This window comes from Notolepis coatsorum (assembly GCF_963971535.1).
Source record: "Notolepis coatsorum genome assembly, contig: SUPER_7_unloc_3, whole genome shotgun sequence".
Taxonomy (NCBI): Eukaryota; Metazoa; Chordata; class Actinopteri; order Aulopiformes; family Paralepididae; genus Notolepis; species Notolepis coatsorum.
The window spans coordinates 783,922-806,949 of record NW_028174878.1 but is presented as its reverse complement, the minus strand read 5'-3'; the positions used below and the strand labels follow the sequence as shown (position 1 = coordinate 806,949).

General features: G+C 42.3%; 1 protein-coding gene across 1 annotated transcript in view; it reads left to right on the top strand.

Annotated features, from left to right (window-relative positions):
- LOC311232744 (B-cadherin-like) overlaps positions 1-23,028 on the top strand; it is a gene marked incomplete at both ends in the record, with an annotated part of 53,877 nt that overhangs the window by 13,747 nt on the left and 17,102 nt on the right. Inside the window, 7 exons of the mRNA XM_084338324.1 lie at positions 3,304-3,476; positions 4,199-4,327; positions 8,318-8,506; positions 11,689-11,928; positions 13,298-13,517; positions 14,472-14,665; positions 15,897-15,980. Of these exons, the coding sequence (XP_084194450.1) occupies positions 3,304-3,476; positions 4,199-4,327; positions 8,318-8,506; positions 11,689-11,928; positions 13,298-13,517; positions 14,472-14,665; positions 15,897-15,980 (1,229 nt within the window). The remainder of the gene's footprint in view (positions 1-3,303; positions 3,477-4,198; positions 4,328-8,317; positions 8,507-11,688; positions 11,929-13,297; positions 13,518-14,471; positions 14,666-15,896; positions 15,981-23,028) is intronic.

Sequence of the window (23,028 nt, the reverse complement as noted above, 5' to 3'; positions counted from 1 at the left end):
TGGACCGGTGGGGGGAGGTGGTCTGTGGGGGGTATAGACCTCGTCTGTTGGTCAAGTTCAGGGTTGTTTACTCGGCTAGGGGATGCCGCCCTGGAGGTGTGTCTAGACGAGTTCCTGGAGCCTCTGGCGGAGGGAGAGGGTGTTGTCCGTCTGATCAGCTGTTCTATTAGTTGCGCTTGCTGTCTGTCGCGCTCTGCGTCCCGTAGAGCACCAGCAGCTGCTCGCTGGCTGTCTGCTCGGTCTCGGGCCACATTCTCTTCCCTCTGAATGCGTCTTATTTCTAGACGTATATGCTCTTCTTCGCTCCGCTGCTGGATCTGCAGTCGTTCGCGTTCAGCAGCGGCGTTCAGGCTGATGAGGAAGGCCTGCTGTAGGGTCCTCTCTGCCTCGCTGGGAGAAGGCGGTTGTATAGGGGAGCCTTCCCTCGGGGTACTCCTTGCGGAGCCTTGGAGCTCTATCTCCACGGTGCTCTCCCCGTCTTCTTCCGTGCCGAGTTCTCTCTCGGTAGCGTTGTATTCCTCCCGGGACTCATCGGGGACTACTTCTTCAGTACTGGCGGGGTGTGAAGTCATGTCTGGTTCCCACTGGTCCCCACCGTGAACTTGGTCAGTTACATTAGAACCCGTAGGGGCCTCTATGGTCGGGGTAGTCTGGGCGTTGGGGTTAGACATACTTTTACTTTCTAGTTTTACCGCGTTTACTGTTAGTAGAAGACTAGGTTGTTGACTGACAGCGTAAACCTCTAAGTACTGAGGGAGCCGTCGTTCGCGCTGCGGGCGTTGGTTAGGAGGATCGTTTCGTGGAGTGTTCATCATAGGCCATTTCAATATTAATAACACTATATTAATATTACACTAATTACCCTCCGGCTCGAAGGACCAATTGTAACTGAGGGGTACAATTCCCTGACTGTATTACTAGATATGATACTTACTACCACTACCTTTGTACTTAATATTCGGCCACCCAGTACTCGGCATAAATATATTATGATGAACACTGTCACGTAGATGAAACGGATCCAACACAAATGTACGAATTAGAAATAGGTCTTTATTTCTACACAGCGATGGTGTGTAGAGCAAGCACTTAATCAAATCAATCACATTTATGAATGGGAATTAGTATGCACTTTTATGGCAAGAGTATTCGTCGGTATATCAATAGAGAATGTCCAATCTCTGAAGGCGCAGGTGGTACATATACGACCTGGAATAGTTAAGGAAAAGCAGCAATGATACTTTAATGATTATAGACTGGATACACTAGGGGGGGTTAATCCGGTCGCTTGTAAGCCGACAGGAGTAGGAAGGGGGGGGGGTAGAGTCCGGCTGCCTCATCCGGCCAAGGGTATCCCAGGTGAAACCACTGTAGTGCCGTTCAATGCGCCGGCGATCCTTGGACCGCAGATGAAAGCAGATGGACTCTTTGTGGGCCGGCGTCCTCCGGTCCACGGAGAAGAGACGTGAAGCGACCTCGTCTTGCAGAGCGTCTCCTCACCTTGCGTCCTCTCCAGGGGGGGGGGTTCCAACACACGGCAGTGTCGGGGGTCTTTATCCATGGAATAATCAACGTATACAAAGCATAATCCGTGCCTGGGAAGGCGGGCTGTCGTCGGTAGAATAATCCGGTATACAGGTCCACTCGCTCGTCGGCTCTGGGGCTCCTCGGGTGCAATCTCACATGGGGTCGATCATCCTGGATAAACAGCCAGTTTTCTGCCCGAAACGATGGGGTGCTGACTACGGTAGTATTCTCACCGCACGAAGCACTATATATTAACAGACTATTATTAGCTTAATAGACTACGTCCAACTCGACGATATAGTGCCAAATATGACTATTCAAATATTAATATACACGATGTCTCAATACCGATGGTAGGCCGAACTTGGCCTTACTCCCACACGTGGCGTCGCGGGGAGGCTTTACGTCTGTCACTCTATTGGAGGGTAAGAAACTGGACTGAAAAGGAAGTCCTACTTTAGTAGCGCAGTATATATACGCACTATGAACAAATAGTCCCATTAGTGGTGCGGTAGCCAGATTCCTACGCGGAACTAGGACTTGTTCGTACATGTTGAGCGGTACGTTTGAACTGGGTCTGGGGGGTATGGCAGCCTGGCACCAAGGTCTCGACCAATAGTAGAATGGAGACTATTATGGGATGTTCAGTAGGCTAGAATGGATATTCAATGCATATTGTACAAGGAATATACAAGGGATATCAAGGAATATTAGAGAATATACAAATACAATTAAATATATATATATAATAAATATATATATTCGGTTTAATCTGGCCCTTCACAACAGGTGATATTGCTGAATGGTAGGCTCCTCTCTCGGCACGATCCATGCTGTGATATTGTTGAATGGCACTTAACATGTTTACACATTTAAACATACTCAAAAGGTGCGCTTGCTTATTTCAGGGGTTGTACAGACTGAAGTGTGGCCCCATTACTTTATATTGGTTTTGTGGCTAACTAGCTGAAGTGTGGCCCCATTACTTTATATTGGTTTTGTGGCTAACTAGCTGAAGTGTGGCCCCATTACTTTATATTGGTTTTGTGGCTAACTAGCTGAAGTGTGGCCCCATTACTTTATATTGGTTTTGTGGCTAACTAGCTGAAGTGTGGCCCCATTACTTTATATTGGTTTTGTGGCTAACTAGCTGAAGTGTGGCCCCATTACTTTATATTGGTTTTGTGGCTAACTAGCTGAAGTGTGGCCCCATTACTTTATATTGGTTTTGTGGCTAACTAGCTGAAGTGTGGCCCCATTACTTTATATTGGTTTTGTGGCGAACCAGCCAGAGCTGCAGGTATCCAGTGTGAAGAACAGCATGGACTGTGCTGAGGAAGGACTGTGTGTGTGTGTGTGTGTGTGTGTGTGTGTGTGTGTGTGTGTGTGTGTGTGTGTGTGTGTGTGTGTGTGTGTGTGTGTGTGTGTGTGTGTGTGTGTGTGTGTGTGTGTGTGTGTGTGTGTGTGTGTGTGTGTGTGAAAGCACTTGAGACCTACACACGTCCTGAAAAGGCCACAAGAGACGACATAAAACGTACGTGTACATGCCATCATATGTCCTTCATTCATTGGGGGGGAACTATACATGACCCACTATCATGAGGACATAATGTGCTCCAATGATTCCTCATTAGTTCCTCCTGCTTGATCGCTATTATTGTGCCTCTTGACGTGTTTCTGATAAAGGTTTAAACTTGAGTCCTCCCAACTTGATTTCATTTCAAATATAATTTGCCAGTTCAAAATAATCTATTCCCTTTGCTTCAAACCACCCAGATCATCCCTTCATGAGGGTAACGGCTGTGGATCTAGATGACCCAGAGACGTATAACGGCATCGTTAGCTATCGGATACTGACTCAGGTGCCGGCGCTCCCCCGGCCAGCGATGTTTGATATAAACCCAGTGAGCGGAGTGATCAGTGTGGCAGCATCCGGACTGGACAGAGAGGTAAAGTAGTTCCTACAGCAATGTCCTCTTCCACACCTCTATTGTTCACTTTGTCATCCATCCATACTAGGGGCGGGACAAAAGGTCCATACTGCCATATATCGCCGTACATCCTCCACATGTTATCGATACTTTTCTCTCTATATGTTTTTTTTTTTTAAAGAAGATGTTTTCTTTTTCTTTTTTCTTGACAATCCCATTTTACTGCAACAAAAATGATTGGAATGAGGTGAACAGACTGAAAACGTTATCTTATTAGATGAAACAGATGATGTATATATATTTTGTTTTTATTGCAGATGGTAACAAAGTTCTCCGTTGGGCACATCATTCATAATTAATAATCAAGTTGCGGTCAGTGTGTATTAAAGAGCCACTATGCAATTTGTTGTACATTGTTTAAATTGGGTAGTTTGTGATGCACACTAAATAATCTGATACGCTTTCATGTCAATTCTGTGAAAAATACATAATTCCTGCTTTGTGCCTTTTCATGGGTATCTTTTCTTCTTCAGTTACATATATTGTGTATATTAGGATTACATTTCTTGCAATATATTGATTATCGCAGATATTGTGTATCTGAGTGATATTATCATTATGGAGGGCTAGATATCAGTATCGTATTGTGAGTTACTCTTATCATCCCATCCCTAATCCATACTGTACATAGATCTGCTCTTCATTCTAACCCCCCCCCCCCTTCTTACATTTACATTTAGACTCATCCAAAGTACACGCTGGTCATCGAGGCTGCTGATGTGGAAGGGAGAGGGTTAACAACCTCCTGCACCGCTATCATCACCATCACAGACAGCAACGATCACGCCCCGCAGTTCACCGTGACTGATGTGAGTAGCAGGGGCGGAGCTAGGGGGTGGCTACTGGGGCTCAAGCCCCGAATGTTTTCTGAAAAGCCCCGAATCTATTTAAAAAAAATAAAAATAAAATAAAGAAAAATGATTTTTTTTTTTTTTTTTTTTTTTTTTTTTTTTTTTTTTTTTTTACAATTCATCATTGTTACATGAAAATATGTTTGCACCAGATTTAGCAGAAGCTAATTTCCATCTGTGGTCTATCCAGCTGCTAACTGTATTTGAGTGAGTTAAGTCTTGGTGTCATGGTAGACTCAGACCTAAGCTTTAAATCACAATCAACAAGTTGACAAAAACTTAATTCTTCCACCTTAGAAACATAGCTAAAGTACGGCCATTTATAAATCAAAAGGACGCTGAAAACCAGATCCATGCCTTTATCTCAAGCCAACTCGACTACTGTAATGCACTCCTTACCGGCCTCCCGAAAAAATACGATGATTACTATTTTATTGCAATGCACTATTGCATTATTTTATTCTATTTTACTAACTATTTTATTGCACTGCACTATTTTACTTTGTATCAGTGAATCATAGACGCCTGGCCATAAGAGCATTCGGAGCATCTCTGCTCTCCCACTATTGAACTTGGGGGAGCAAAGGTATGCTCTTGCTCCACCACTTTTTGATCATATGAAAAATATGATATATCCCCCCCCAATATATAAATCTAACCATAACTACGTTATGGTTAACAGAGTTTTATAGTGAAAAGAGCAGCTTTATTGGTCAAGATTGAAGGCTCTATATTGCAGGAAATTGCACGTACAGGTTAATTAAATTAAAAAAAAATCTGCCGTGGACCCCCTCCAAACCACCCCTTGCCTGCAAAAAAAAATAAATTAAAAAAATAAATTAAAAATTAAAAAAAAAAATTAAAAAAAGGGGGGGGGGGGGCACCTATCTGGGCTAAGCCCCGCATCTCCTATAATCCTAAATCCGCCCCTGGTGAGTAGATGAGTGTAGAGCGTCTACACACACAGTAGAGATGGGGCTCCAGGTCACCGTGACTGATGTGAGTACATGAGTGTAGAGCGTCTACACACACAGTAGAGATGGGGCTCCAGGTCACCGTGACTGATGTGAGTAGATGAGTGTAGAGCGTCTACACACACAGTAGAGATGGGTCTCCAGTTCACCGTGACTGATGTGAGTACATGAGTGTAGAGCGTCTACACACACAGTAGAGATGGGTCTCCAGTTCACCGTGACTGATGTGAGAACATGAGTGTAGAGCGTCTACACACACAGTAGAGATGGGGCTCCAGTTCACCGTGACTGATGTGAGAACATGAGTGTAGAGCGTCTACACACACAGTAGAGATGGGGCTCCAGGTCACTGTGACTGACGTGAGTAGATGAGTGTAGAGCGTCTACACACACAGTAGAGATGGGTCTCCAGGTCACCGTGACTGATGTGAGAACATGAGTGTAGAGCGTCTACACACACAGTAGAGATGGGTCTCCAGGTCACCGTGACTGATGTGAGTACATGAGTGTAGAGCGTCTACACACACAGTAGAGCTGGAGCTCCAGGTCACCGTGACTGATGTGAGTACATGAGTGTAGAGCGTCTACACACACAGTAGAGATGGGGCTCCAGTTCACCGTGACTGATGTATACAGTATATAACTTATATGATGGTATACAGTAGATAACTTATAAAATGAAAACGAACGAAAAAAAAGAACACAAAAAAAGAACGAACTAAAACAAAAATGCAAAAAAACGAACAAACGAAAACGAAAACGCAAAAAAAAACGCAAAAAAAAGAACGAACTAAAACGAAAACGCAAAAAAAAGAACGCAAAAAAAGAACGAACTAAAACGAAAACGCAAAAAAACGAACAAACTAAAACGAAAACGCAAAAAAAACGCAAAAAAAAGAACGAACTAAAACGAAAACGCAAAAAAACGAACGCAAAAAAAAGAACTAACTAAAACGAAAACGAAAAAGAACAAAAAAAAAAAAGTATGCAAAAAAATTAACGAACTAAAACTACACACACAGTAGAGATGGGGCTCCAGTTCACCTTGACTGATGTATACAGTATATAACTTATATGATGGTATACAGTAGATAACTTATAAAATGAAAACGAACGGAAAAAAAAGAACACAAAAAAAAGAACGAACTAAAACAAAAATGCAAAAAAACTAACGAACTAAAACGAAAACGCAAAAAAATATGCAAAAAAATGAACGAACTAAAACAAAAACGCAAAAAAACAAACGCAAAAAAAAGAACGAACTAAAACGAAAACGCAAAAAAACGAACAAACGAAAACACAAAAAAAACGCAAAAAAAAGAACGAACTAAAACGAAAAAGAACAAAAAAAAAGTATGCAAAAAGATTAACGAACTAACGAAAACAAACGAAAACGAACGCAAAAAAGAACACAAAAAAACGAACGGAAAAAAAGTATGCAAAAAAATTTACGAACTAAAACGAAAACGAACGCAAAAAAAAGAACACAAAAAAACGAATGAAAAAAAAGTACACAAAAAAACGAACGAACTAAAACAAAAATGCAAAAAAACGAACGAACTAAAACGAATACAGTAGAGATGGGGCTCCAGGTCACCGTGACTGATGTGAGTACATGAGTGTAGAGCGTCTACACACACAGTAGAGATGGGGCTCCAGTTCACCGTGACTGACGTGAGTAGATGAGTGTAGAGCGTCTACACACACAGTAGAGATGGGGCTCCAGTTCACCGTGACTGATGTGAGTACATGAGTGTAGAGCGTCTACACACACAGTAGAGATGGGGCTCCAGTTCACCGTGACTGATGTGAGTAGATGAGTGTAGAGCGTCTACACACAGTAGAGATGGGGCTCCAGTTCACCGTGACTGACGTGAGTAGATGAGTGTAGAGCGTCTACACACACAGTAGAGATGGGGCTCCAGTTCACCGTGACTGATGTGAGTACATGAGTGTAGAGCGTCTACACACACAGTAGAGATGGGGCTCCTCGAGTGAAGTGATCATTAGCCGAAACAAAAAGGGGCATTTCACCATTTTCTTCCATCCATGTTTCACACAGTCACACAACGTCTGTCCTCATGGGCCTAAACAACTCCCTCCATCTCCTCCACCTCTCATCAAACCTTGCCTTCCGTTGTCTCAGTGCGTACCTCAACCTTTCCATCACATAGATCTCATGAATCACTTCCATCCATTCTCCCTCCGTCGGCACCACCTGACTCCTCCACTTCCTTGTGAGCCTGTTTGGTTGCCACCCTTAATAAGTAAAAAAAAATGTACTCCTCATCATTGTCCCTTATGTTGAAATCTATTTTCCCTAAATAAATCACTTTTTTAATGGTATTTCGACTTCAAATTATTTTCATAGAGGGAGAATGGAGGAGCAATCCCAGATGATATGATGGTGGTCGGCGTCTTTATTCCAGTATTCCCTCCGACAGCTCCTTCTTTGAGAGGGTGTGATCAAGAATCTGACGGTGTTTTTCATCTCAAATTCTCTCCAAGTGTTTCCACTGTTGTTTACATATTTCCCCCCATTCATCTATCATTATAGTAAAATGCACTCCCTGTTCCCAGTTCTCCTTGATACATGTTGTGTTTATCAATTTCAGGTTCTGTAGTCCATTTCATACTTTCGCTATGATCCTTCTACACGGCTCCGAATTGTATGCTGCTATGAATACCTTCAATACGACCTTCTTCTATGATTCTTCTATGATCTTTTGTAATGGTTTGATTTAAATAGTGACATGCCTTGGAGATATCTACAGAAGCCATGGTTCCAAATCCATGTCTCAGTTCCAGCTCCTCAAAACATTCTATTACCCCCTTGGTGGACAGCGAGACCTTCCTGCTTCCATCTCTCAAACCCCCCCCATCTGTTTGGGATGAACGTATCCTGTGTATTCAGGGTAAATGACTGTGATAACAGACACAGAGGGATGTGTTTCTGTCCTGCTCTTCTCCTCAGATGTCTGCGTCAGTGCCTGAGAACGGGGAGCCAGGCGTGGAGGTGGCCAGGCTGAAAGTGACCGACCAGGACGAGCTCGGCTCCCCTAACGCCAACACCAAGTACTCCATCATCAGAGGCAACAAGGGAGGACACTTCGCCATCAGCACAGGCCCCGGCAACATGGAGGGGATCCTGACTACGACCAAGGTGGGGGTGGGGGGAATGTCAGACTCTCTTATCTGTTCTCGGTATTAACTGTTCAGCTGATCTTCCTGCCGGATGTCTGCTGGGAAGTGAAAGAACTCCATCACAAAAGAGCATTTTTTTTACGGGCTATAACGTACTGTATATTATGCCAGTTAGGGTACAGCCCCTCACCTGCACCTTGTGTCTACTGTTTACTCTTACTCATAGTATATATTCAGATTAAAATGTATTGCCATTATCATGTCATTATTATTATTTTTGTATCTATTGTCAATAATTATTTTATTGTAACACATATTATAACCTTTGTTTACACTGTTTATTTCTCTCACAATTTTATACTCAGATATTGCATTGCCTATATTTATGTCTTTCTTACCCTGCCCATACCCCTCCCCCATGCTGCTGTGATGCCCACATTTCCCCAATGGATCAATAAAGGAACATGTCTTCCTTGTAGAAGCCACATGGCTTTGGGAAGAGAGGGTGACCTGAATCTGAATGATCGCACTGTAAAACTCCTAAAGGGAATGGACTCTCAACCCCCCTCAAAATACTGACCGCTATGAAAGCCAGAGACAAAAAATGCTCTGAGTTTCGTAAAAGTCAGTCAAAGCTTACCAAAAGCACGAGCAGTGAACTCCAAGACCACGTGACTGAACTCAAACTAGAAAGAAACAGACTAAGAAATGACGTAAACTCCATGATCAAAACGGCTAAAAAAAAATGTCATCAATGACAAAACTGAGGAAAACAAAAATAAACCACGTGAACTTTGGAAATTACTCAACAATCAACTAGGCTGCAGTAAAAAACTTAAAACCAGGTTCTCAAACATAAACATAAAGACGGACAACACGCTCATCACAGACAAACTGGATGTAGCCAATTACTTAAACACTTTCTTCACAAACATAGCCACAACACTGGTAAACAAACTACCCTCCCACTCAGAGCAGTATGGGGTAGAACACATAGTAGCATACTACAAGAACCTAGGCGTCCACAAAGACGATTTCAAACTGGAAATGGTAACTACAGATGAGGTACTCAATAAACTGAGCGCCCTCCAACCGAACAAGGCCACTGGCCATGACAACATCCCCTCCAAATTCCTCAGAGACTCAGCAGCCGCCATCACCCCAGTCATCACACACATAATAAACCTCTCCATAAAATAGGGACACGTCCCCAAGGACTTCAAAATAGCAAGAGTAACACCCCTGCACAAAAAGGGCAGCAAATTAGACCCAGGCAACTACCGCCCTGTTTCTATCCTTACATCCATCTCGAAAGTCATGGAAAAAATAGTATACGAACAGGTCGAAAAGTACCTAGCGGAAAAAAATCGAATCTACGAATTCCAATCTGGCTTCAGAACATCCCACTCCACTGACACATGCCTTCTCTATTTGAACGACCACATCAAGCAAGAGGTGGACGCGGGCAAATACTGCGGCATGGTCATGCTAGACCTACAAAAGGCCTTCGACACTGTCAATCACACCATTCTGATTGACAAGCTAAAAGCAATTGGTTTTGATAGTTTATCAGTGAGCTGGATGCAATCCTATCTGGAGGGGAGAGAACAGATGATGGAGGTAAACGGTACCCTATCCCCCCTCCTCACAGTGAACTGTGGTGTTCCACAAGGAAGCATACTAGGACCACTACTGTTCCTAATTCATGCAAATGACATGTCGTCAGCTTGTGACTGCAACTTGTTCCTGTTTGCGGACGACTCAGCCCTGCTGGTCTCTGACAAGAACAAGTTACAGGTTGAAAAAGCCCTCAGCTCAGAATTAGGCAAAATCTGCATATGGCTCGCCGACAACAAACTATCATTACACATGGGCAAAACAGAGTCCATTCTCTTCGGTTCAAATAACAAACTCAGCAAGACCGACGGCTTCTCAGTTACAGTGGGTGACAATATTGTCACAAGGAAAGATGAAATTACCTACCTGGGTTCCATCCTAGAGGCTAATCTTTCCTGTGACAAAATGGCATCCAATGTAATAAAAAAAGTCAACCAACGAACTCGATTATTGTACCGGATCTCCTCTCTGGTAAACAAGAATACCCTGAAGACTCTGGCAGGAGCACTCATTCAAGGGTACTATGACTATGCTTGCACCTCATGGTACCAAAGCACCTCAAAGGCACTAAAAACCAAATTACAAACATCTCAAAACAAACTAGTCAGACTACTGCTTGACCTGACTCCTAGAACCCACCTCACCCCTGCACACTTTGCCAACCTAGGATGGCTTAGAGTAGACGACAGAGTACAGCAACTTGCAATGGGCCTGGTCTACAAGATACACTACATGACCAAGGTACCCATGTACATGTCAAAATACTTCCCAAAGGTCAGTGATCACAACACCAGAGGGAGCTCCACAAATCATGTAAAACCCAGATTCGGCTCAAACAAGGGACTAAACACGTTTCGCAATTATGCCACATCAATGTGGAACGCCCTACCCAAAGCTGTAAAGGAATGTGAATCACTACCCACCTTCAAAAACACTCTCAAAGAACACCTACGGGAGACTGCAATTCGAAACTGGCCCCTACAAATGTCCTAACCCAGTTGTACAATAAAGACCAAGCATGGCTTTGTCAGTATTCCAATGTACAGTGCCCCCCCCCCCCCTACCCAACCCCCCCCACCTCCAATGTACAGCCCCACCCAACCCCACCCCACCTACCCAACCTCCTCCAATGTACAGTTTCTATGTCAAATGTATGTCAGTATTCCAATGTACAGTGTCGTCGTCCCCCCTACCCAACCCCCCCCCCCCCCCCCCCCCCCCCAACCTTCAATGTACAGCCCCACCCCACCTACCCAACCTCCTCCAATGCACAGTTTCTATGTCAAATGTATATACACTCTTTTTCTGGATTTTTTAGTATCACAAACAGTACTGTATTTGCAAATCTGGTATGTCAAATGTATAGATGTAGCAGTACTGTCTATCTGTATGTCGTGTGTGTCATATGATGAATTGAAAATGGGGGACCCTGATGTAAACAAGACGAAAGTCTTTCTCAGGTCTGCATCCTCTTAACAATTGTATGTATTGAGCTGTACTGTACTGTACCCTTTCTGCAATCTGTTAATAAACTTTTCAATCAATCAATCCCTCCCACCCTCTTTTCTCTCCGCCCCTCTGAAGGAGCTGGACTTTGAGAGCGTCCCCGTCTTCACTCTGCTGGTGGTGGTGGAGAACGAGGTGGGGTTCTCCAGGCCTGTGACCACCTCCACGGCCACGGTCACAGTGAGGGTGGAGGACAAGAACGAGCCTCCGGTTTTCAGCCCCGCGGAGCTCCATGTGAGCAGGTCAGAGGATCTGACTGTAGGGGGCACTGTGGCCCAGTGCAAAGCCCAGGACCCAGACACGGCCAGGAGACAGGCGGTTAGGTAAAAGGATCATCATCATCATGACCTTTATTTTATACTCTGAAATACAATCGAGAGACGAGCCCCCATTTTCAATGCAGCCGAGATTACAAAAAACAATAAGAAGTCATACATTATATAATCCAACACCACAAAAACCCACAATTAGATAATAATAATCACATCACAATAAAACATCACAATAATCACAATAAAATAATAAGGCACAATAAAACAAGACAAAGTAGACAAATAAAGAGTTCAATTAAATGTAAATCAATTAAAAGAGTTACAATCAGAAACAGGAATGTTCAGAATATGTGATCTGAACTGCCCATACTATAAAGTACACACACACACACACACACACACACACACACACACACACACACACACACACACACACACACACACACACACACACACACACACACACACACACACACACACACACACACACACACACACACACACACACCTCTTGCAATTGAATACAATACTATCCTGTTAAGTAACGGTCTCTCTCTCTCCCTCTCTCTCAGATTTGAACTGAGTAATGACACTGCACACTGGCTGAACATCAATATTGATACTGGACTGATCAAAGTCAAAAGCCGGATGGATCGAGAGTCAACTGTTGTCAAAGATGGCAAATACACTGTCCTAATTTTGGCTTATGATAATGGTAAATATTGTATTGGATTCTTGTAATAAGATGGTTATTATCCAACTAGAATGACTGTAGTAAGCTGCACATGTTTAACAAGCCTTCTCCCCACACACCTCAAATCAAATCAATCAGTCCCCATGGGCCGGACACGTCTTCTTTAAACAAGTCAAGAAGAAACATCACAATGAATCAAGAACAAAACAAAAACACCATGAAATCCAAAATAAAATGTAAAATGTATTAATTAATGCAACACTCCCAGACATACCCCACGCGAAGGTAAGGAAAAACTCACTAAAAACCTAGCAATAGGAAAAAACCACCACAGGCAATGTGGAGGGGAGAAACCTTAGAAGGGCTGTTCAAGGGGGGATCTCCCTTCTTAGATGTCGGTGATAGTAGTGTTGCTATAAAACAGGCGAAACAGTTGGTAAGCATGTATGTGTAATGAAACACAAATAAGTACATGCAATAGCAACTGGGGTACATAAGCACATTTTGAAAGATTGAAAATAGAGCTGATGATGACGGATCCATATGGGGGCGGCGTAGAGAGGATCGCATCCTCCCGTCCATCATCACGGGACGTCCACCACTCCGGTCATCACCACGAGACATCCACTCACAGGGAGACGGGACAGGCGTTAAGACAGTTTGCGTGTTAGTGATGGGCGGACATAGCACTAGAAAAACAACACCTCTCCCCTCTGTCCAGACCCAGTCCCAGCCACGAGCACAGGGACCCTGCTGCTCAACCTGCTGGACGTCAAACGCTCCTCTGATCAGGCAGAGACACGTCGTGCTTTGCAACGAGGACTCGCCTCCCGCTCTGTTGGACATCGTGGACCCAGACGGGCCTGGGTACGCCGGGCCGTTCACTGTGGAGCTTCAGGCGGAGCATCGGACCAACTGGACCATCAGCACCGACTCCGCAAGTAAGAACCCCTACTGGACCCTAGTGTCGCTCATCACACGTCAACCAGCTAGTTGACGTGTGATGAGCGACACTATAATTGACCGTTAACAAGGAACTACTGTATACAAGCAATGATAATATTACAAGGACACAAAGGACATGGATTAAGCCTAGTCCTAGACTAAACTTTCGCTATCAATTGAGAATCATTAGTCCTTAGTCCTTACTCACTGTCTGTGAAACTGGCCCAACTTGTCATGAATGCAAAGTGCATGGATTGAACTGGTCTTGTTAAAGTCCCATGTATGTCAGCCACCACTAGAGACAGAGTGGCTAATTGTGAGTGAGTGAGTGAATTAATGAGTGAGTTAGTTAGTGACATTACCGGAGGTGCTTAGAATCGAATAAACACATCAACAGATAACCTTGACACGTGGCGAAAATGCTCAGTTCTCTACCAGTTACTTCATACATGACATCATGCATGATGAACAAGACCATACAAAAATCATCCTGTATGCTGACGTGAAAGGGTTCTTTTAATTGCATCATGGAGTGAATAACACAGGAGGTCGAGAGGCAGACTAGTGACCTCGGTACCAACAGGATGGTGGCAGGACGGCCTAGAGGTCCAGAGGCAGACTAGTGACCTCAGTACCAACAGGAGGGTGGCAGGACGGCCTAGAGGTCCAGAGGCAGACTAGTGACCTCAGTACCAACAGGAGGGTGGCAGGACGGCCTAGAGGTCCAGAGGCAGACTAGTGACCTCAGTACCAACAGGATGGTGGCAGGACGGCCTAGAGGTCCAGAGGCAGACTAGTGACCTCAGTACCAACAGGATGGTGGGGTTGGTCTTACATCTTCAGTGCCCGTCAGCAAGGGGCTCCAGGGGCGCTGCACCCCACAATTGCCTTGTGTAAACTGACAATGAAGTCAATCTTACCCCTCTTAACCCTCTCTACCGTGTCTGCAGGTGACGTGGCAGCCTTGGTGCCGAAGAGGCCGCTGTCCCCAGGCGACTACTCCGTGCTGATGCGTGTCTACGACGCCGGGATGCTCCACCAGGACAGCACGCTGGACGTGGAGGTGCGCCAGTGCCGCGGTGTCGTCCCGCTCCGGGCGGCCTCGCCGGCACGCGTCTCCTTCCTCGCACTTGGAGCTCTGGGAGTCATCTTTGGATCGCTGTGTATGTGGCGGCGCGTCCCCCTCTCTATTTGCTTTAACACTGGCTTGCTTTTGACTCTTGCTGTTTTCAAACACCCAGTTTCTCTTTTGATCATAAGTGCTGCTGCTGCTGCTCTTCATCCTGGGGAGGGGGAGGAGGAGGAGGGGGAGGAGGAGGAGCCCCGTGGAGAAGGAGCTCCCTCTGCTGGAGGAGGAGGGCAGAGACAGCCTGGTCCACTACAACGAGGAAGGAGGAGGAGAGGAGGACCAGGTGAGAGAGAGAGTGCGCACAGGAGAGGAGGAGGAGGAGGGGGAGGAGGAGGAGGAGGAGGAGGAGGAGGAGGAGGAGGAGAGGAGGAGGAGGAGGAGGACCAGGTGAGAGAAAGAGTGCGCACAGGAGAGGAGGAGGAAGGGGAGGAGGAGGAGGAGGAGGAGGAGGAGGAGGAGGAGGAGGAGGAGAGGAGGAGGAGGAGGAGGACCAGGTGAGAGAAAGAGTGAGCACAGGAGATGGAGGAGGAGGAGGAGGAGGAGGAGGAGGAGGAGGAGGAGAGGAGGACGTGGTGAGAGAACAAGTGAGCACAGGAGAGGAAGAGGAGGAGGAGGAGAGGACGCGGTGAGAGAAAGAGTGGGCACAGGAGAGGAGGAGGAGGAAAGAGAGGAGCAGGTAAAAGAAGGAGTGGGTGCATGGGAAGAGGAGAAGGGCTGACGTACTGGGGAGAGAGACCTGGTGGTTCCACAGTGTAGGAGAACAGTGAAGGGGGAAGATGACCTGAGCTTGTTACCCGAGTGTCTTTTACACACTTTACGCACTTCTGCACACTCACTTTCACTTAATTGTTGTTTTTGGATTGGCTTTAATGGTGGTACTTTTACCTTTTGTTTTATTTATACTGACTTATTTAATTTCCTGTTTTCCTTTCTTAACCATTCTACTTGTTGGTATTTTGTGAAGCACTTTGTACTGTGTTTTGAAAAGTATTCTATAAAGGTTGTTATTATTATTATTGTTGATATTATTACTACTATTACTATTGTTGTTATTATTATTATTATTATTATTATTATTATTATTATTATTATTATTATTATTATTATTATTATTATTATTATTATTATTATTATTATTATTATTATTATTATTATTATTATTATTATTAATATTACAAATGATTATGATCTACTCAGAGATGTTGGACTAGTGAGCAGGTGTTTTGAATGTTCCCCTCTGTTGTAGAACTATGACCTCAGCCAGCTCTCCTTCCCCGTCTACCGCTCACCACCACGGGAGTCTGAGGAGATTGGCAACCGTATTGAAGATGTGAGTGTTCCTGTATTGTTCTATAGTATGCATGTAGTATGAAGTATACAATTGTAGTGTCAGTGGTGGAAGAAGTACACAGTTCCTTTACTTAAGTAAAAGTAAAAATACCCAGATAAACGAGTACTCTGGTAAAAGTCCTCCATTCAATGTCTACTTAAGTAAAAGTGGAGTATTTGAATGTACTTAAGTATCTAAAGTAAAAGTATGCATTCTACATGATGTCTGTGTATCCCAGTGCTTGGGCTTGGGAATCCTCAAACCATTGACCTCTAAAGGGCGACAGAGGCCCCCGCTCCTCGCTCCCCGCTTGCTCCTCGCATGGTCGCCTCTGCCATCGGTGTGTGAGTGAATGGGTGAATGTGAGGAACAAAAATTGTAAAGCGCTTTGGATAAAAGCGCTATGTAAATGCACCATTTACCATTTAAAGGTGATGTTGAAGTGGTATGTGGTCCAGTTATGCTGCTCTGATGATGTCCTCTTGAAGTTGAAAGGTTTCTTCAAAGTAACTAGTAACTGATGGGTTCAGATAAATGTGGTGGAATAAAAAGTACAATATTTCCTTTGAAATGTAGTATACATTTCAGTTTATAAAATGAAAATACGCAAAGTACAAGTAGCTCAAAATTGTACTTAAGTACAGTACTTGTGTAAAAATACTTAGTTACTTTCCACCACTGTGTAGTATACAATTTCATTCCAAAACGAGATTTCCAGCATTTGGACATTTTGACACATGGATTTTGTGACTCCTCATGGGACACTGTAGTGAAGCTCTTGGTGGTTAGGAAATGTAGTCAACAACACGGGGTGTCTAGTCAGGACACGGGAGGCAGGAACGTTCTTTGATGAGTTTTATTATCAATGGTCAGACAGATGCACAGGCAATTTCTACTTCTATTTCCCATTAACACGGTGGGAGTATGTGAGAGTGTGTGTGTGGTTCTAAATGGGGAGGAAACAAAGACATCAGCGTTACTAATACTTATTAATCAGTCTGTTATATACTATACAATATACTGTTGCTACAAGTAACATAAACCTCACGAGTGGAACTACCAATGGGGATAAGCAGTGCTTTACCTGTACTAGTTACAGGGATAAACTGTGCTAAACAGATACTAAATACTATAATCAACAACATAGATTATACCCAATAGGCTAGATTATCACTATAAACATACTGGTAAATTGCTTCCTAAACAGCTGGTAGAATTATAACATTAGTATAAGCCTTAACCATATAAATCACCAACAATAACTAAGCGTCCTCATTATGCACATATTTAACACTTACTTGTGATCAGGGACCACACATGAACTGAAGGAATCACTAAAGCCCACTAGTATATATAGATGCTGGCTATCGACAGACATGTCTAGACATGTCTGAGAGGCATCCAGCTGCAGAACAGCAGAGCAGCCCCCCACAGCCTTTATGTCTGAGAGGCGTCCAGCTGCAGAACAGCAGAACAGCAGAACAGCGCCCCACAGTTCTTATGTCTGCCCAGTCCTTGGGCCTTTTGTACAGACACTATTGAAGTTATTATTGGCTATTGAAATCTACCAACACACTTTCTCTCTCTCTATCTTTCTATCCCACACACATGCACACAAATGCATACACATAACCTTCAACTTGTACACACACATGCACACACATAGCCTTCTCATAGTCTGCATATCAAATCTATAACTCATAGTCTGCATAGCATATCTATAACTCATAGTCTGTACGTCATGGTGCCACTTTGTTTGGCCTACTTTCCTGTATAAATCCATAGCTTGCCATCTTTAGAGATCTAGGCTGTAGGACCATTGCTGTAACCTTTAGGTCTGTCGTGTCAATCTGTCAGTAGACTCTATCCTTAATCAAAGACTGCTGTCCGCCTCCACAAATAATCTGGTCAAATGATTCCACATCAGTTATCAAATTATGAAAATAAGGTAGCAGTTTTCTTTAAAAACAGAGCCAAAAGACGGCTGCTGGGAAACAAGATGGCTGCCTGAACTAAGAGCTCTACACTGTCTCAGTGATTAAATTTGCAATTCTTACCTCCACTCAAGGACAATTTCAATAATTTTGTTTCAACTTAAATTAAGTAAAGGCTTTTGATAAAACGTGGTGATTTGCAAGATGTCAACAACAAGGAAAGGCCAGCGAAACAAACCAGGTGTCGACGACCAAACAATTGAAACAGACAATGACCCCACTCTGGTCGAAATTATGTCAGAGTTAAAATCTCAACGCATTGCAATATTGGGCCGATTAGACGGTATCGATACTCGTCTGGAAAAGGTGACAAACCAAGTATCGGCGATTAAAGAAGGACTGACTAAAACAAACAAAGCAGTCAACAAACACAAGCAGCGCCTGGATGAGGCGGAAGAGAGGATTTCTGCACTAGAGGACAACCTGCAAACAACCCAGCGAGAGTTACACAGAGCCGAAAAGACATTGAGAACAATGGAGATGAAAACGGATGAGTTGGAAAACAGAGGGAGGAGGAAAAATCTGGTTTTGCTGGGGCTTCCAGAGAAATCGGAGGGTGACCAAACTCTACCTGAGTACATTCAGCACAAACTACCCAACTGGCTCAAGCTTTCATTGGAAAAAACACTCGACCTGGAACAAGTGTTTCGCCCAGCGCGACCACAATCACAACCACACGCTGGGAAATATCCCAGACCAGTCCTAATCCGCTTTTTACGAATCGGGGACAAAGAGCTGATCCTACAAGCAGCAAAGAAATCTACAATCACAGAGGGGGAAGCCAAACTCACCATTCGCCAGGACCTGCCCACAGAGGTACGTCGAAGACGCAGAGAATTCGACCGGATGACCAAGATATTCATCGAAAAGGGCATGTTTCGAGGATTTGCATACCCTCACCGGCTTCGAATCCTCCATAAAAACAAAATTGTCCTGTTTGACGATCCAAAAGAGGCAGAATCATTCGCCGACGAGCTGGACTGAGGTTTGCCTCGTAAACCGTTACCCATGGTGGAGGTAAGAAGATGACATTTACGTTTTTTTTTGTTTGTTTGCACCCCCTCATTATGACTGTTATAATACGGACAAATCACTTGACTTTGAAACCCCAGAGGAAGGGGTATTGATTTGCCAATACAGTCGCGATCGGCTGTTCTTTCTTTTCTCCTCAACGTGTATTTACTGTCTGGTAGCGGTACTTCCTGCAACAACGTGTGACGTCATACGGACGATACCATGACTAAAGGAAGGGAGGGGGGTACAAGGAATGGCACGAATTTAACATGCATCTGTTTTGCACTGATATTTTTCTCTCAAACATTAGAAGGTCACAATGACTGAATGGTAAAAAGTATGTGGAGAGGAGAACTCTCGGCAGTATAATAAAAAAAAAAAAAAAAAAAAAAAGGGTTCAGTTCAGTTCAGTTCAGAGTTTTTATTTGCCACATGGAATAATACAATCATAGTTTCTTCATTAAAAAATCATAAATAGCCATTCCATGGACAAAAGGAGCAGGAAGAAGAATAAATCTTATAATTACCTGCCCCTTATTCCTAAACTAACATGTATTTTCTTAATGGTCGGCGTATAACCTTATTTACACAAATAATCATTTATACCATTATAAAAGAAACACAATCCACAGTTAAACAAGAAAAATTTTTATAATAATAATAATGATAAAGAATAAAAAAGAAAAGAAAGAGAAGAGAAAAAAAAAGATCTCACTATTCAGATCACATTTTGATTTTCATACTGACTAAATATTTTTTTTTTATACATTTTTTTGAATTGATAAACACTGTTACATCCCTTAAGCTCGCTATGGAGAGAATTCCATAACTTTACACCAATAACTGAAGGACCAGTTAAGTGTGGTACGTGCAAACTGATGTTTAAAATTGTATTTTCTCCTACTAAACTCACTTTCTAAATGAAAAAGATTTTGTAGTTTTTCTGGCAGTGTATTATTTCTTGCCCTAAACATAATTAACATTGTTTGAAACTTAACCATGTCTTCAAGTTTAATTATTCTAGATTTAATAAATAATATATTTGTGTGTTCTCGATAACTCACTTTATGTGTGATTCGTACAGCCCTCTTCTGTAGTATATATAATGGTTTTATATTTGTCCCATAAGTATTCCCCCATACTTCAACACAATAACTGATATAAGGTGAGATGAGTGAGCAGTAGAGTGTTCTCATTGCCTCATACTCTAACACATCCTTTACTTTATTCATAACAAAAATACTCTTGGACATCTTTTTTTTAACGTGTGCTATGTGCGATTTCCATGTTAATTTATCATCCATAATTACACCAAGAAAACGAAATTCATTAACTCTCTCTATATCAGCTCCATCTATGGTCAGTACTATATTTTCATCTAGTTTTCGATTGCCAAAAATCATAAATTTAGTTTTTTTCAGATTCAGTGATAGCTTATTTACATCAAACCATTTCTTTAGCTTTGTCATTTCATACACAATATATTCAGCTAGTTCCTTTAAATTATTTCCAGAACAAAAAAAATTTGTATCATCAGCAAACAAGACAAACTGTAATAGTTTTGAAACATCACAAATATCATTAATATATAAAAGAACGAGTTTGGGCCCCAAAACCGAACCTTGCGGTACCCCACATTCAATCTTCATGAGCTCAGATTTGACATCTGCCAACTGCACATATTGTTGCCTATTGTGGAGATAACTACTCAACCATTCAAGAACCATTCCTCTCACACCATATGAACGTAATTTGGAAATTAGAATATTATGATCTAAGGTATCAAATGCCTTTTTTAAATCAATAAACACCCCTATTGTTAATTTCCTTTTATCTGTTGCTGTTGTTATTTCTTCAATAATATTCATTAAGGCAGTCGCTGTTGATCTGTTTTGCCTAAAGCCATACTGGCTTTCGCTCAGCAGTTTATTCTTTTCCACAAAACCATCTAACTTATGCAAAAACAGTTTTTCAAGCACTTTCGAGAACTGTGAGAGCAATGACACTGGTCTATAGTTAGTGAAGCTGTGCTTATCTCCTACTTTGTAAAGTGGGATCACTTTTGCTACCTTCATCCTGTCTGGAAAAATACCTGTCTGAAAAGAAAGATTACAAATATAACAGAGAGGTTTGATTATACAATCAATTGTCTTCTTCACTATAATCATATCTATCCCATCACTGTCAATGGATGTCTTATTCTTTGACTTTAATACAACAATGCCTAATAAGAAACACCCCTCACCATTCAGTAATATCAGGTGACCAACTCATATTTAACAACATGGGGGGAAGTGAAGAGGTGAGGGGGTGTAAAGAGAAATACAAATAAATAAAAGGAAGTTATTACACTGAAGACAAGAGCTCCAGGGGCCAATATAAGAAAGATTTAATTCTTTTTCAGTTATTTTGTTTTTTCCATTATTGTTTCTCTATGGCCTACTAGGAGTAAGGGGGTAAATGTCGTGGTTCAGAAAACCATGGCTGGGGTGGGTTGATGTATTTCATGTATGTTTTTTATTCTATGTATGTTTTGTGTTCTATGTTTTAGTTTTTTGGTCATGTTTATTAATAAAAGCAATGGCAATATTTTCGAGGCAAATGTATACAGTCATAGATACTCCTCAAAGATTGCACCAACTACCATGTCAGATATAATTATAAATTCGTGGAACATTAAAGGCTTGGGAAATCCTATTAAAAGGAAAAAAATTGTATCCCTTCTAAAAGAAAACAAAGTAGATGTGGCTTTTTTACAAGAAACATATTTGTCAGACACTGAACACGCAAAGTTAAAAAGAGAATGGGTAGGTCAGGTCTATTTCTCATCATATAAAAGTCATAGCAGGGGAACGGCTATTTTGATTAACAAAACAATACCATTTACAGTAGAAAAAACAATTACAGACCCAAACGGACGGTTTGTCTTGGTGTCAGGCTGCATTTGGGGAACATCCATTACTTTTTTGAACATTTATGCCCCCAATGCCGATGAACCCACATTTATGTCTGACATGGTGTTGCTGTTCAATGAAAACTGTAAAGGTTTTGGAGTGATGGCGGGAGATTTTAATCTGACAATGACAGCATTGGATAAGTCTAGTCAAACTAACCATAGCTCCAAATCCTCAAAAGTTCTTCAAGGGTTATGTGCAGAAAGTGGCCTAATTGATGTCTGGCGTGAATTACATCCAGGCATTAAAGACTACAGCTTCTTCTCAAATGTACATAACTCATATAGTAGAATAGACTATGCCTTTATTTACTCAAAATATATATACATGATAAAGGAATGTGAAATTAGCCCAATCATTTTATCAGATCATGCCAGAATATGCATGACTATTCAGTTTAATAGGAACAACTCGTTCACCAAACAATGGAAATTTGATAATTCATTACTCCAAGATGAAGAATTTAAAGTAAAAACGCGAACATGGATTACAAACTACATAAAGGAAAATAATGACCCCCTCATTGACCCTAACATTATCTGGGAGGCTGCAAAAGCCACTTTAAGAGGACTAATAATTTCATATGGTTCATTTAAAAAGCGAGTAAAAAGAGCACAAGCACAAGAACTTGAGAGAGAAGTAATAAGATGTGAAGCACTTCATAAGACAGCGTCTACAGAGGACAATTGGAGACAACTAATTGTGGCCAGGGCCAAACTAAACCTTAATATTTCAAACGAAATTACAACAAAAATGAATTACGTTAGACAAAAGCATTACGAATTTGGCAATAAACCAAGTAAATTACTGGCCCATCAATTAAAGAAAGAACAAACTGAAAGAACTATTAAAGCAATTAATCTCAATGATAATATAACATATCAACCTAAAGAGATTAATCAAGCTTTCTTTGAATTCTACAATACACTTTACAAATCTCAAAGTTCTCATTCACAAGAACAACTGGACCAGTACTTACAAAATAAGAAATTGTCAAAATTGTCTGAATTAGACCAGCAATACCTTAACTCATCATTTACAAAAGAAGAGGTTCTGGCCACAATTAAGTTAATGCCCATAAATAAA